Here is a 16,394-nt window from a genome sequence, read left to right as displayed (position 1 = left end):
ACACATATTAAATTAGTAATACCAATTTTGTTTCTCACTAGAATTGTTCAGAGTGTCTATTATAAAGCATCTGAAAGACATTTTTGTTTACAAGATGTCAACTTTTATACGCTGATAAAATGTTTACAAACAGACTTTGCCCCATCTTTGTTCTTCCATCAGGGATGTTCCAGTCTCTCTGAATTGTTACGTGTTGGTTTTTGTCTTTCTCTTCTCACATTGCGCACTCCCCCATATATGCACCTCTGTTGTTTGTTTCATGGGCCCCGTGTCCCCTTGCCCAGGTGTCGCCATGCTCCCTGGGGCAGACACAGAGTAATGTGAGTGCTAGAATGTTTAAGAAACCAATCAACCAACCAGCCAACCTGTGGTGTAACCCCCTCAGCTATGTTGAACATCTGTTCTTGAGTCCTGTGAGGACACCTATTAGGTAGGCGTATTGGACTCAGGATAACTTTATGCTGAAGTTCCCTCTACAAAGGCCTCCTTCCCCTGAGAGTTTTAAAGCCCATCACACTGAAACTGCCATTTTCCACTTCCAAGACTTCATGGCAGCAACTTGCATTCATGTTCCACCATCTGCCTAACCTTCTCTTCCCATTATAAATACCCACCTCTTTTTCCAGTTAGCTTCAACAAGAGTGACTTGTGAGCTATAAATACCACATCTAAACTTCTCTAGTTGTTCAGATTATAATTCAATTCTAGTCCAGTCTAAATGGTAGTAAGCCAAATATTTATGACCTTGATTCTCTTATCTATATTGGTTCCCGTTAATCACAACCCTGTGCACATAAATATGTTTAAAAATAAAAATTCAAATAAATGAAAAAAGTGTCAGTTTGCCTATTGCAAAACTAATTGAATGGCAGGGCTAGCTAATATAGGTTAGAGCTGAATTCTCAGGGGCAAAGCTGGAAGAAATCAGGCCAGATAGAGTAGTGACCCATCACAGTCTGAGCGGGAAGAAACCAGTAAAAGCACAATACCCAGACTGTGGCTGCATAGCCAAGAGTTTTAATTTAAAATAGGATCAGTTGAGAGTGAGGACAGATAGGTGATAAACAATGATGGGGTGGGAGTCTTAGGTGAAAAAGAATTCTATTCAGCACCGTGAGTCATCAGTTACAGGGACAGCTAAGAGTGATTTGTTAGCATTACCTTTACCGAGTTTCATATTGGGTTGTGTTGGTGATCCGCAGGGTAGGCAAATAATGTACCAGAATCGCTTATGGGGCCCAGTTTGAGATATGACAGCGGTATTGACTCCCCCCGCTCAAATCTGAGTGTCTGTGTTGCACAACTTCTTTGACATTGTCCTCTCAGCCAGTAGTGCTTGTGGGAATTACTTGTTGTGAAATCTGATGCTATAAAAGTAAAAGGAGATTTTGTGCCTGGCTGACTCTTTGGGCAAACGGAGAAGAAATAATTCTTAACATTTCTAATAGGATTCACTGGTGATCTTAGCTGTGCTAAAAGATAAGTGAGCATGATAAGTGGCCAGCATGGGGAGAGTATGAGATAACTAAGTATGGTTATATAATATAAACGGGCATGTGGTGATGAGATTTATGTCTAGGCATATATTATCAGGCATAAATTCATAGTGTTTATTTAATTTTCCATTTAAACTACTAATGAAGTACTCTATAATGTAGGATACTAAAATTGTGTCAAATTAGTGCAAATTCTGCACTGCATGAAAGAAAATACTGTAATTACTGAACAGTAGAAATATAATTGTTTATAGTCCTTAAGCTTCACTGCAATTAAGGCATCACATTTGTTATGCTTTCTTTAGAAACTGTGGCTAGTGATTTTTTAAATCCTTTTTTTAACTCTTCATTTTCTGGGTTTACTACACTTTTTTTTTTTTTTTTTTTTTTTGGTAATGCCCTTGATAGTCCAAAAGGTCTGGTAATTCAGAAAGCTTTGTAGAGTCATAGTCTATTGGTATATGACTCAGGATTCAAGACTAAATATGAGTACATGTGATTGACTTTTATTTTATTTTACTTTATTTGCTAATCCTTAGCTGGTATAAGTGCAGATATGATGTGCTATCCAAAAGGTAGCAAAAGAAGGAAGGAAACCCATGGGTAGATAAATATGTCAAGATTGGTATACGTAACTACTGAAAGCCTTCAGAAATTTGGATCTTGTTTAAATGTCATTAAATGCTGGGGCACCTGGGTGGCTCAGTCAGTTAAGCATCTGCCTTCTGCTCAGGTTATGATCCCGAAATCCCGGGATCGAGCCCCGAGTCTGGCTCCCTGCTCAGCAGGGAGTCTGCTTCTCCCTCTCTCCCTCACCCCACTCGTGCTCTCTCTTTCTCTCTCAAATACATAAAATATTTTTTTAAATGCCATTAAAATGCCGTTGTTGAAAAAAATGCTGTTACTAGAAATTATTCTATTTGTTCCTAAAACTTAGGGAAACATTAAAGATATATTTTCGTATCAACTGATAGCCAGCTTCTCTAGCCAGTCCCTAGAAACACAGAAGCATAGTGCTCTAGGGTAATTTTTTTTTTCCATCTTCTGCTAATTAGATTACATCATTGAACCACTTTTTCCTTAAGACCCACCTAAAAATTCTTAATATTTTCTTAAGGACTATGTACTGATCATGAATACCCGCTTTCTAAATCAACTTCCTTCTTCATTCCACAAGACAATGACTTTCAGAATAAAATATATGTAGAGAGAGCCCTAGGTGGTATTATTTACTTGTCCTAGAGTCAAAGTTGAATGTTTTATACTATGCAAATTTGGTAATGGCCAATGTAACCACATATAAGCAATAGCATGCTAAGTTTCTTTGGACAGTATGGTCAAGGGGTTACTATAGTGAGCTTGATCTCTGCATTTTTAGTGTCAGAGATATTTATGATTCTAAGTAGCACCATGCATGGCTATTAAAGGTAAAGGAAACAGGAGGGGCATGGTTCCAATTGCTTAGTAAACAATTGTAGGAAGATGTTTATTAAAGCTGGCTCTCAAGTGACAGATAAATGCATAGTTCTTTTATGCATGCTAAATTCAGCATGCTGTAAGCTTAAAAGCAGATAGATCAAAATAAGAGAGATTTTAAAAATCATAAAGACACAATACAGCTATGTCAGCATATGACAGGAAAATAATTTTGCCTTAAAAGTGATCTCCCCTAGCCCCCTCAAGAACATGTAACCACAATTTATGGAACAAAATTTAAAGCATGTTGGGTGTATTCCATTTTTTAACTCATCTGGCATCAAGTTAAACAAAAAATTAAATGGGCTGTTGTTAAACTCTAAGATATAAATGAATCCCGTTATTACAAACAAAAAACTACATCACATAATTACTGATATATAATTTATATTTATTAATGTATGATGTTTAATTCTTTAAAAAAACAAAAAAAAAACCCACAAAAAAATGCACACACAAAACAAGCTACTGAATAGATTCTTTCATGCACATCTTTTTCTACCTCACAAGGTTCTGCTGCATGATTTTTAGAGGACCCTTATTCAGGGCTGGCATATTTTCAATTTTCATTGTCCAGAGCCATATTTACAGAAAGATGTACAAATATTGTAGATAGTAGGCTGTACAACCCTCACATTATTAAAACTTCAGTTCCTTGGTTTTCTAGCGCTTTGTGTAAATGCCAGTAAATTTGAGAGTTCACCCAACTGTGCCTCTTAACCTTTGTTCCCATAGGTGAAGGGCAGGATTTTTAATCAAGTAGCAATTTATCTTTAATTAGGAAAACATAATTAGGTATTATCATCTAATTGCAATTACTGGTTGGAGAAAGCCACGTTTCACAAGTAGTGACCCATGCTGGGTTATCATTCTCCTAGTACTGAATTTCGAATCTGTATCTGTATTTGGCAGCTAGCCAAAACAAATTCAAAGGTAATCACCAGGCCTCTGTGCAGTCCTGCTGTCAAAGTCACCAGCTCCACTGCCGAATAGGAAACAAGAGATACTTCCCAAGCCACGTCTCGGCTCTGTTTCCTGCTAAGACATCAAGTGTAGATCAAAATACTTGTATACAAAAGACCCCATGTGAAGTAGGTTTGAGGACTCTTCCACGCTTCGGTTCTGGTACAGTTAAAAACAGTTTAATGTCTCAAGGCACCACTATGGTTGAACATCAGATACACGGGTAATCAGCTAATCTTCTACTAAGCTGTGAAGTCGGTAAATAGCTTGTGCAATTGTGAGAAGCAATCTCTAGAGGACTGTTAGGTATACAGTAGGCACGTGTATTATAATACAAGTAGAAAACAATGAGTCCTAGAAAAAGCATGTTGAGCACCGTTGTGGCATTGTTTGTGTTTCTTTACCTAACACTACGTAAACTTTACATTTACAAAAGGAAAGACTTTTTTAAAGTTACACTCAAGGTTGCTTTTTGTGCTATCTCCAAGTAAGTGAATCTAGTTCGTAGGCGTACTTTTAGAAGTCGTTGGGTCTGGATCAGCTTCTGTCGTGCTGGTAGATTCGTTCAAGTGCGAACTCAAGTTTTCCGACGTGAGGTGGGAAGACTTGTAGACAATCTCATTGAAGTCAGACCTGATGCAGACCAAGGGAGGGTCACTCAGTGGGTCTTCCACTGAGGCCTGCGTGTTTTCTCGAGTGATTCCCATGTCCTTGCTATGTTCTGACGGTGATTTTCTTCTCATGCGAGTGTAAGTTTTGTCTTGATTTTCCATGCCTTGCTCATTTTTCAGAAACCGTCCAAAGAACCAAATGAAGAAGCCAAACCACACAAAAGCTATTAAACTTGGAACAAAAGCCAGACACTTGACATCAAGGCTAGCCCCTATGAACCTGCTGTGTAAGAACATATCTCCCTCAACATATGTTTTATTCGTCTGAGGGTTAGTGTGATTGGACCTCCATTCCCAGGAAAGTTTGGTTCTGTTCAAATCCTTTAAACTTTCTGAGTCTTTCACTGTATATATCTTCTGCCCTGGGCCAATGTATTGTCCGTATTCGTGAGGCTTATAAAATATCTGGTTCTTCCACATATTAAGATCCAAAATCAAGACAAGAAAGATAATCCCATAGTTAAACCATTTACCTGCATTAAAAAAAGAGAAATACTGCATATTAGTCAAAGACCTATAAAATTGCAATAGGGCTTTCTCCAATAAAATGGAGATAATGGTGTACAGGTATAAAGTGTTAATGTTTTACGCCTCTTAGCAATTTTTTGAGATGGCTATGCTGCCATTAAGTGAATTGGCAAAGGATAGTTCCTAATTGTATTCTAGACACATGAAAATGTGACTGTGGGTCCCAGAGTCAATAATTTATGCTACTTACACTAACCAGATTAAGCTTCCTTGTTTTACAGGCACCACAGCTATACTCAAATTTGGTTCCATGTAAGTTATTCTCTAGAACATTTCAGTTAATATTTAAAAACAAAGTTCTAATGAAATTCTTAGAAAAGTCTAACATATGATTGAACATCTCTTACAGTTTTATAATTATGTGTAGGCAAGAAATAAATCATTTTGCAATGCAAACACAGCAGTATATCAATTGAATTCACATTGCTGTTTGTAGGTGACCTGTTGATTAAACCATTAATTGATGTGATTCAGATCAATAATTCTCGAGCATTCAAGACTTTAAAAATAATTGCATCACATTCTCATTGAACAGAATCCATTTATCAGACCTATAAATACAACCAAAGCTGACAAACTGCTTTAGAAGACATGATTTGGAGAGATTGTATCTACTACAATTTCTTTGTAGTATTTAAAATTTTCATACAAGTAAGACATTGTTTAGAGACATATTATCTAATGATATCTTTAAATCTGCAAATGAAAAGAATATGGGGAAACTTTCAAGGGATATTAGATTCCATCATAATTTTTATTATAATTACAATTTATTGCAAACTTTACAGTATCGAGTGTATCATAATATAGTAATACCTCATAGGTTTGCTGTAGCAAATTAGGTGATACCTATAACAGGTTCTAAAAGCTTAGTTATAAATAGTGTATATATACAATGTCAAAATTATTTTGTATTTGAAGGTAAAGTACTGAAATTACTAAGTTCCTGCTTCATATGATTATAGAACTCTTGGGACAAGAGAGAGAGAGAATCTTCGGCAAACTTATTAAACCAAGAATGGTAAAAATGAATTTTGCAATTTGTATCCTAACATTATATAGCTATATAAAAATATAACTTTGTGAAGAGTTTAGGAAAGTGTTTTATCATCATCGTTACATATTTACATTCCCACTGTATGCAAAACTGAAGGGTTTTAATCCTGGCTGCAAAACTTACTAGCTATGTGATCTTGGGCTAGATATTTAAATTTCCTAAACCTCGGTTTCTTTACAGGCAGAAAATAATAATACTTATTAAAGCTGTTAATATTTCATAAGATTATTAGATGGTAAACAGAGTGGCTGGTACATAAAAGAAACGCAGTAACTGTTACTATTATTAACATCAAAGCCTCGCCTAAGCCGTGATGATGTCTGCGTTTGCGTGGGAAGCTACAAGTCTTCTCTATCAGGAGCATTTATGTAAACTATCTGACTGGAAATTATAACTCTGCCCGTCCTTAAATTGTTCAACCCTACGAGGGTTACAATCTTTGTGGTGGAAACTCTTGCTGGAATGATTTATTTCACATATCCACACTAGAAAGTACGTTGAAACACTGAAAATGTTGTTCCTATGTATGATAAACTATTTATAACATCTGGCACTGTTAAGTTCTAACCACTCCTGCTCTCCTGGAGTCGTATCCAAAACTACAACAGATTCTTACTAAGCATCAACCATAAAAGAAGTAAAGAAAGCCCAAGCCGGAGAAATTCAATCAGATACAAAGGTGAGCAACATTACTGAGCACCTGTGCTCCTAACAGGCTCTGCTGTAGGATGCCTTAGGAGCTGCTGAGCACAGGGAGGAACCCATCGTCTTACTCGGGAAACAGAACAGTGGCATCGACAGATAAATAATAAAAAGAGGCCACACTGGAGAGGTGCCAAATGAGTGATATAAACTATAAATGCTGAAGATGTTGGGGAAAATGGAATAAAAACTGAGTGCCATAGAATTATCTGCAGAAAGGATTTTGGAGGAAGTAGCAATTCATGGGGTCCTTGAAAGAAAAGGAGGACAGAGAACAGTCTGGAAAATGGTGCATTTCTTTTAGTTTATGTTTTTATTATGCTGCATATAAAATAGCATACAGGAAAGATGAGGTGATATGAAAGAGAGGGGTGAGAAGAGAGAGAGAGAAAGAAAATAATGGAGAATATTGTAGGAAGAGAAAGCAGAAGAGGAAAGAGAGATAAGTGAATTGAAAAAGTTCTGAGATTCTCATCCAGTATTAAGGAGGCAATAATTGGTAGCTTCCATGACGGAAAGCAAACTGAGAAAGGGGCTTCGGGTGTTTCTGTTGCAGGAGATTCATACTTATTCTCTTGCTATAAACTACATGTGCTGTGAAGCCAGACTGGATGGTGAGGAAGACAGATCCTTGAATTTGCATGACTGACCTTCCTGACTCACAAAGGTCCCTTGGAGACACCTGTACTCTTTCTAGGTCATTTTAATTAACTTATGAATAGGGCAGTCCCTCGTAAAGTGGTCCCTGTATCTAGAGTAACAGGATATCGGAAACCACTGATAAACAGCGGCACAGAATCAGGGAGAAGAGAGGAATGCTCAGTGAGCGTGGAGTAAGGTGGTATTCTGGTGGGAACAGGGGCTTAGAGAATGTTAATAGACGAAAAAGATAAAATCAGAGTATAAAAACTGAAGTGAATGTATACTGATCAAATTAAAAAGAAACCCTGAGGATAGGAGGAGCTCTTCCCCAAACTTTCCACATTATTTTCCTCCCACCTAAGTTGAATGGTGCTGGGTGAATTTGACCACTACACTTTAACACTAAAGAATCACTTCATGTTATTTTCATGTGACCTGGAGTCTGAATATTTAGATGAGATGGAGGAGGAGCGAATTAAAAATGTGCTGCCGAACATCAGTTCATGGGTATCATCGCCCCTCTTGAACACATCCTTACTGATCTGTGAGAGGGAGAACCACAGTCGTAAAAAAAAACTACAGGCCAGAAATCACCAGGTGAAGCTCATCCTGACACTTAAATAATCCAACCTTGGGTTACCTGGTTAACCTCTCCAGACCTCAATCGTTTGATTTTCAAATTGAGGAAACTGAACCAGATGACTTCTCGTTGTATGATTCTGTCCTCTTCCCCCAAATCCTTCTAATAGCTATGTGAATTCAAATTTTTATTCAGTGAAATAGAGAATAATATCAACGTAACTACCTCAAAGGATGACTGTGAGGATAAAATGAGAAGTTATATTTGAAAGTTCTCTGAAATATATTAAATTTGACAAAAATGTAGGGGAGTATTATTTCTATAATTTCTTTCCTCTACGTCTTCAGTCCAGTTAATATAGGATCTTGGTGGTAGAGGGAGAGAAGAGCATGTAAGGGTCTGTAACAAAGATACATCCTAAAGGTGATCAAATGTCTCACTTTGGATAAAACAGCAGGAATCCCTGAGCACTGACATCATTGGGTAGATATAACTGGACCAGTTACCTAAGAGCACTCAGTTAACAACACATTGAAAATTCTTAGCAATTGGTAATTTGTCTACAACGTGCAGAATGGTCCTGAGAATAGGTCATTTATATACATAAATTTTGAAGCTACTGAACAGGAAATAGTGTCTCCACCTCTCCCCAACAGCAGACAGGCCATGTCCCCAAAGCGTAGAGGGGAGAGAACTGAGTGAGGCAGGTTCCCTACTGACATCCTATTTCTTTTCTTCTGTGGATGTAGCACTGTCTCTCCCCCTCCACCCCCGTCAAAGCCGGTCAGCTGAAACTTGAAGCCGGTAAAAATGCAGAAGAAATGGCCCTTCTTACTTTTTGTTTGTTTCTAGCCCAACTGACATAAACTGCTGGCCCGTTTATGCATTTGCAGAGGAAGGACATTCACCATTCACTGACATCCTTCCTTCTATTTTCCCACACAGTGTTTTGTTACTTTTGTAATGCTTTCTCTTTAAAAAATTACTTTTGCCCTATGCGATGTGGCAAACCAGAAAGCGAAATCACACGACTGGACAACTCCGTGTCACTATTCTTGTCTATCAAGTGAGGGGGTTGAGCTATTGATCCTTCAGGTTTCTCCCCAGCCCTAAAAATCTCTTTGATGATTCTGTGAAATAAACATCACCTAAAGCTTAACGTTTCATGATGGGCCAGGAAATCTCACCATTAGAGCAAAAAAGATGGAATACACGATTTTCATGCAGAGAAAGCTTTCCTTTAAAAGCTGTATATTCTGAGAAACACTATTTACCATAAAAAATAAATTTGAGTCCCTGAAGTGACCCACATGGAAAGGATATCAGACGCAAAAAGGAAAAGAATAGAAATGCTCTCTTGCCATGTCCCAAGTGTGTTGTTGTGAATGTACAATCAACCGTAACAAGAGGTTTAGTATTTCAGCATTAATCATAGGAGAGATTTTGCATTTCCCCCTGTTGTTTCAACTACATAGCATAATGTAAGTCAGCAAGAAGGGAGGGTAAGAATCCATACAATATTTCTATTAATCTCCTTGTTGAAATAGCTCACTGTCTCCTTTAATGAGAAATCACTGCATGGTGTTGGTGGGATTACCTCTCTCTTGTATTCTGTGCCTTTAATGAATCCTACTGATTGTCAAAAATGATATTATAATGGTAATTTTATCTTTTTACATTGTGGGAGATTATAGAATCCTGGGCTAGTTGGTTTTAAAAGGATTCTTCATTGAATATCACCATCACTTAGCATCGGAAATGACAACAATTTGGGGGGAAATGTAATTTCTTCAACTAAGGATAAAAGAGTATAAAGTGCTTATATTTCCATCATATAAGAAACCTTTTGTTCTTCAGATACGCAATTATAATATTAAAATTTTATTTTACTCAGTAGAGTTGCCAGTTAGCATTGAGATGGAGCTGTGCTGTGGGTACCTTCATACCGAACAAGTGCCACCACTTGGCCAGACTCCAGCATCCAGTGCAGATACATGAAATAGTCATGCTCCACAAAGCCTTTTAATATCCATTATGGGACAGCAAGCAACCATGGCCTTGAAAAAGATAAATGTTGGCTAATTAAAGAAATAACAGTTTGCTGCAACAGGCTTCTTGGCCATATTCAATGTCCTTTCATTCCAGACATGAGCAGTGAAAAGAGGGCTCACTGAGTTAGCATCTCTTCGAGTAACCCCCAGGTAATTTAGGGAGAGCTGGAAACCACATTAAGTGGTTGGGTCATAAGGAGAACACTTAATAAATTGAAGATATTTACTAAAAAATTTATGAATTAGTAGGAGCTATTTGAGCTGGTAAAGCATCATCTTAAGACTTAAAAGCAAATGAATATAGCTTCTCTAAGTGCCTCTTTTGTCATTGTCATTTCCTAAGTGGGACATAATCCAACATGATGAGTAGAGGTAGAAACTTGCGAAGATACAAGAAGGGAAAGCCATGGGGTTATACTGAGTTAGATGACTGTTAGACTTTCTTGAGATTGGGAATTGTGTCATGTTTATTTCTGTATTCCCCAGATCCTAGCTTAGTTTTAGACACATATTAATTCAAAAAATGTCCGTTAACCAATAGGTAAACCCTGAGATAATGTGTCCAGACAAATAACAAGGAGTAAAGTTAAGAGTCTTTTAAATCAAATACATGTGTCACAGTGATCTGGTGAATTCTGGGATACTGCTAAAATCAGATATAATCTGGAAAATTGGGAAAAGCAAAATATTCATATCTCAAAGATTATGCTTCGTTATATATTTCAAGTCTCTCTTCTGGCTGTAAAGACTGTTCTTGAAGAGTGTGTGAGTTTTATTTAAAAAAATCCTCACATATGCACAAATGAAGACAGGACACCTCAGTTGGACATGGCCGACCAGCTCAGGGGCAGCAAGGGCTGACAGGCTATGGGCAAAGCATCCATGGCCTTGAAGAAGATGGGTTTTGGACAAATATGAGGAATTGCTCCTTTATGTAGAAATAAACATAGTTAACTCTTAGAGCTGTATAAATCTGTTGAAAATAGAAACTGCTTCAGGAAAGGTTTAGAAAAATTCACAACTGAGAGAATAGCAAGAGGTCCTCGTGTACTCTGGATAAATTCATGATTTTTGGAGACTGTTGTGGTGAACAGGATGCATCATATTTCCCTATAACAAGCCCCTTGTTAATTTTGTCGGACAGGATATTCTCCGGGTGAACCACTGGCCTGCCCTCCCCAGCGCTTGCCACGATCCGACTGACACAGGGGAGCTCTTTAAAAAACAATCTCTGGGAACTCATTTGCCAGAAATCGTGCACCTACGGAAATAAAACGGAGGGGTTTTAGTCATTATTTTCCACATTCTCGCCATTGTAAAGCACCTGTGCCCTCACACCGCTCAGGAAACCGAAATAGAACACAGACGCTATGGAGGTTTGTTTACGTCTGCATTTTCCATTTTTGCCGAAAGGGTTCCCGTGGGCATCATCGTGCCAACAGTGTGAATTCTCTCCTCACAGATGCACAGGCCTTCCTTCTGGCCTTTCCCCCAACCCCTCCTAATTTACTCATATGATGGCCACCAATGGGACACTTCCTTTGTCTGGCTGGGATGACAGATGGCAGAGCTTCCACCGGGATTGGCATTAATAGGACTCAGAGGAGCTTCCGAGAGTGAATTGAGAGGCCATTCCTCTCTCGCCTCCCGAGACTTAGTACGTCACGTTTTGAATCCATCTTTGCACTCACCTCATAGGTAAAAGGGAAGAGGCCAGAGGAGATAATTACACGGTTGCATTCAGCATTTATGTTTAAGAGAAGAACAATGGGCTTGGGCTGAAAGCACCGATGTGACCTAATGACTAACTATTTATCCCCTCTGTTACTGAAGTCAAAATTCCCAGAAAAAATATTTTAACACACCCTTGGATAGAGATGATTTATTTTTATAAGCCGCAGCCCAGCTTATAAAATGAAAGCTCATACACACTGCAGCAAACCATCTGTCAAGGGGGATCCAGATGAGCTAAACAGATGCAACAATTCAAGTCATTTCTGAAATGCATAAATAAAACTAGCATGGAATCAGGATTAGAAAATACCCAAATCCTAAATGCTTTTAAAATGTCAATGGGAACTCATCAGTGTCAGAGAACCCTCTACATACAGAGCTCTTTATTGGAAGAGAGTTGTGTTTTTTTTTTTTTCCCATTCTTAGCCTTCTCCTTCTTGACTCAGAACAGTAGATAACAGTAGAGAATTCACAATAGTGGATAGATAATAAGAGAGTCCCCTCTCAGACTACCTAATATTTTTGAGTTAAATAGGAAAACAAACTCTGGAAGGACTCTGAAAGCAAAAGCTTCAGGTAAGAGTAATGAGAGTTCACTGAGTGCTTACCAAATGGCAGTGTTTTTAAGTGCCTTGTACATATTAATTTAAATCTCACAGCAACCCCATGGGACAAGTACCTTACTGTCCCCATTTAACAGATGAGAAAACCGAGCCTCTAAGAGGTTAAGGAGCTTGACAAGAGCCACACCAACAGTCAGTGGTGGAGCTAGAGTCCGGGCACCAAACCTTTAACAACCCATTTTCTCATCATGCACCGCACCTTATTTCCAGAGCACAGAGAAATGATAGTTGAGGCCATGGTGGAGCCGTCTTTGAACCCAGGAGAACCCTAGCAGTCTTCCCACAGATTCTTCTAGTACAGAACAAACAAAGGCAGAGAAGATGGAGCTGTCTGGGGGTCCACAGGATGCCTCCCCCGCCCCCCGACTCAGCTTCCTCTGTGCTCACCCCAATGTTTCCTGTCATACTCTGCTTTGGAATCTCTCTTCTTGGCTCCAGCTCTGAACTTTCCAGCTCCCAGCAGGACTCCCTCATGTGCCCTTTTCACTAGCACCCCATTTCTATCTGAATTTTCATTCTGTCCCTTGGCTTTTGATTTTAAGAGTTGCATATGAAAATAAAGTTGGAATGAGAGGAATTTTGACTGTAGAAAGTGTTTCTGAGCAGCAGTGTTTCTCAAAAAGAGGTCCTCTGGCAGAACGCATAGGCAGCACTGGTGATGCGAAGAGAAGGCTGGATCCCAGGCTCCACCTCCAACCTCAGGCATCAGCTCTGGACATGAGGCTGATGGATCTTTTTAACAAACTCTCCAGGTGATCCTCATACACACTGAAATTTGAGAACCACTCATGGATATAAGAGAGTTTCATGCTTAATAACCCACTGATAATACTATATTTACTCATCAAGAAAAGCATTGAGTTTCCCTACAAAAGAAGCAGAACTTGGAGGAGCGGATCAAGTTAGTGTTTGTAGTTGACTTGGAAATTGCAGGCTACTGACAACTGAGGATATTAAAATACAACATGTACCATGTTTTTGGAAATTTTATCTAGGTTTCCCCAGAAACAATTATCTTACAAAGTCAGATAAAGAAAAAGGCCCTTCACAGGAGACTAGCTGCTACGTCAGTGTCCTCAGCCACATCTTCGCAATTAACAAAGAGAGTAACAGAACAAAACAAGAGGGGAACAGTTTACACCTTCTTCAGCCTCCAAACCTGCCACCATTTTCCCAGAATATTTTTACCCTGGATCTGGGGAGGCACACGATCAACCTACCACAAATTGGGTTTAAATTGTTTACAGTGGAACTCTTCACCCCAAAGCCCACCTGTACCCTATTTTATTTTGGATTTAAACTCCAGAATCCTCAGAGGTCTTCCTGGCAGGTCCAGGCACCCAATCATTTGCACGGCCCATCACAGGCGGACAGCCTGGTTTCACCTGTGGCTTTTCCAGCACCAAGAAGCAGTTCCCAAAGACCATCACCTGGGGGCGCTTTTCAAAAGTCCCATTCCCTGGCCTTTGCCCAGACTTCTTGAGTTTGAACTATTAGGAATGGGGCCCAACAATGTATATATCTATAAATATATATCTCAATTGATATGATTATCAGCATCATTTGGCAAACACTGCATCAAAACCTTAACTACAATATATTTCCACCTTCTCACAAACTTTATTAATGTGCAGTCTCCATTACAAGAACTTAGCCCGTCTTTCTTCCTTTTAAGTTCCTAGAAAATAGTATTTAGTGGAATAAAGGTTTTAGCGCAATTGCATAGGAGGCTTTATCTCAAAGTTAATTACACTGAAGCTTCAAGGACTCCTGTATGTGTGTCCTCTTCCCCAGGCACTGAAGATAATTTTTAGTTGTAATTTTGCTTTTATATTCTTAAATAGAGTGTTCCAAATTGGGTAAGCTTTGGGCACCACAAAACCTGAACCTGTCCCTCTCCATAAATGATAGCATAGATGACAAAGCCCTGCCAAATACCCCAAATTAAATATTTTTAACAGCTTGATTTTTTTTCTTACCAATGGGTTCCTCTGAATATTCCACCCCCCTCTTTACCTGGTATTATGCACTGCAGCAGTATATTTTTGACGGGGATTCTGATACTCATTCAGAGACAATATTAGTGCCATGATGGCCTGGGACAAGAGCTGATAGCAAGAACAGATGGTCCAGGCAAAAGCCCACCCAGAGGGATATGATGATGCCATGTGCGTGATAGCTGTTTGAGAAGTCCAAGAGGGTAGCATGCGGCAGAGATTAAGTGGGGACTCTGAAACCACACTATGTGACCTGAACTCAAATTGACTGATTTACCCAGTGAATTTAATAGATGGGCCTCATTCATTTTGAATGGGAAAACAAACCTGCTGCATCTTCCCTATTCATGAGCTCATTCTCCAATTTAGGAAGGTCGCCTCATGCTCAAAGCAAAAACCAGCCTTCAAGTAGGGAAGCAAAGGTTTTTTGCGGGCCTCAGATGTTCAGGTTTTCTGTGCTCGGGCTATTTTTACTGAGCAGCACAGACGGCAGTGTAAGCACAGATTTCTTCAGCAGTTTTTATTATAGCAGGTGTGGGATCCTAAGCCATTGTCCTTAAAACACACACACATTCGCTACGTGCATTTGAGCAGCTTGGGAACGGACGCCATCCTTTATGTGGTCACTCAGCTGTCTGCTTCCGGTCAAGAGAGAAAAAGTGGTATGAAACATGTCTTCAGGAAGACCTTTTTCAGATGAGAATGACTGAGATGTCAGGAAGGAATATTACAATAAATCACACCAGAGACATTTCAAAAGGAGGGCATCCCTGCAAATGAAAGAATCGGGGATCTGCAAGAGACTCACCCGAGAGAAACGAGCTCTGCCACAGGAGGTTTAGATCAAATGAGAAGTGGCCTGACTCCCTGAAGGCATAGGGGCTGCTTGGTGCGCTACGATACCACTATTCCAGTCTCAGCGGTACTTGAGCAACACGACGTAAAGGGCGTTAATGGTGAAAAAAACATACTGAGCTGTATGTTGTGAGAAAGCAAGCAACCTACTGAAGAAAACCAAGGTGGCGTGGCACCTGGAGCACGGCGGAGCTAGCTAACCGTCCACGCCAAAACTGTGGCCTCCCGCTCTGGAAATAGTATGCGAGAACAGATGTGACACTGAGGTGGCTGCCCGGTTGGGGACCACATTTCCTCTTTGACTCCGAGCAGGGCTCTCTGATGAGTTACTGCCAATGGTACGTGACTGGAGGGCGCATGTTTTTTCCCCATGTCAAGGTGATTAAGAAAAAGAAAAGCCACCTTCACCCTCTTCTCCATTCTTGCTATTCCCATTTGCCTGCTGGATGTTGCAAGGGAAATGACTAAAGCCGCTAGTAGCCTAAGTCCCGGAATGACCGTTTGGAACCCCCAACTGACCCGGAACCACCTTGCACTATTAAGTGAGGGAGAAATAAACCATATGTATGCATGCCTCTAAAGCGTTACCACTTGCTTTTTCATAGCAGCTAGTATTGGTCTAAGTAGGAGACAGTCAAATCGTACTTAAAGTTACAGCATACCTGTTATGTGAATACGATATTCCTCCTTGAAGATCTTTTGGAAGAAAGGAATCTTGAACTGCATGTGAGGAGTGTGCAGCCCAGGAAGATTTACATCAACATCTCCCATAAAATGTGGGAATTCCCAGTCCTGTCAAAGGAAATCAACATAAAAACATATTTGTGATTTGTTTCATTCCTAAGCAGCAAAACACCGAAAATTGACTTTTTACAAGCACTTATTTTCAAATCATTTAAATGCAGCAAGCTGTCGGATGTATCTGTTTCATTCCGTGATGGTTATTTTATGTACATTAGGTAGTTGTATGCATTCAAAATCAAAATTAAGTCATAACTTACATCCTCAGATTTCCTCTT

General features: G+C 39.4%; 1 protein-coding gene and 1 long non-coding RNA gene across 10 annotated transcripts in view; one reads left to right on the top strand and one right to left on the bottom strand.

Annotated features, from left to right (window-relative positions):
- Positions 1-16,394, bottom strand: part of TMEM117 (transmembrane protein 117) — a 509,455-nt gene that overhangs the window by 11,974 nt on the left and 481,087 nt on the right. For 8 of the 9 annotated variants that reach the window (XM_057303293.1, XM_057303292.1, XM_057303294.1 and 5 more), the window contains 2 exons: positions 16,038-16,167; positions 3,346-5,079 (listed from right to left, as the gene is read on the bottom strand). In XM_057303293.1, coding sequence (XP_057159276.1) covers positions 4,433-5,079; positions 16,038-16,167 — 777 coding nt within the window. In that variant the 3' untranslated portion in view covers positions 3,346-4,432. Of the gene's footprint in view, positions 1-3,345; positions 5,080-16,037; positions 16,168-16,394 lie in introns of those variants that run through there. The other variant, XM_057303296.1, reaches the window with a different exon arrangement.
- Positions 6,027-16,161, top strand: LOC130541866 (uncharacterized). Its single transcript, XR_008955939.1, has 2 exons — positions 6,027-6,870; positions 11,311-16,161. It is a non-coding gene; the product is annotated as an uncharacterized LOC130541866 (long non-coding RNA).

The sequence above is a fragment of the Ursus arctos genome, unplaced genomic scaffold (genome assembly GCF_023065955.2).
Source record: "Ursus arctos isolate Adak ecotype North America unplaced genomic scaffold, UrsArc2.0 scaffold_26, whole genome shotgun sequence".
Classification (NCBI taxonomy): Eukaryota; Metazoa; Chordata; class Mammalia; order Carnivora; family Ursidae; genus Ursus; species Ursus arctos.
Note: the sequence above shows the minus strand (reverse complement) of the source record. Positions and strands in the feature narration are given on the sequence as shown.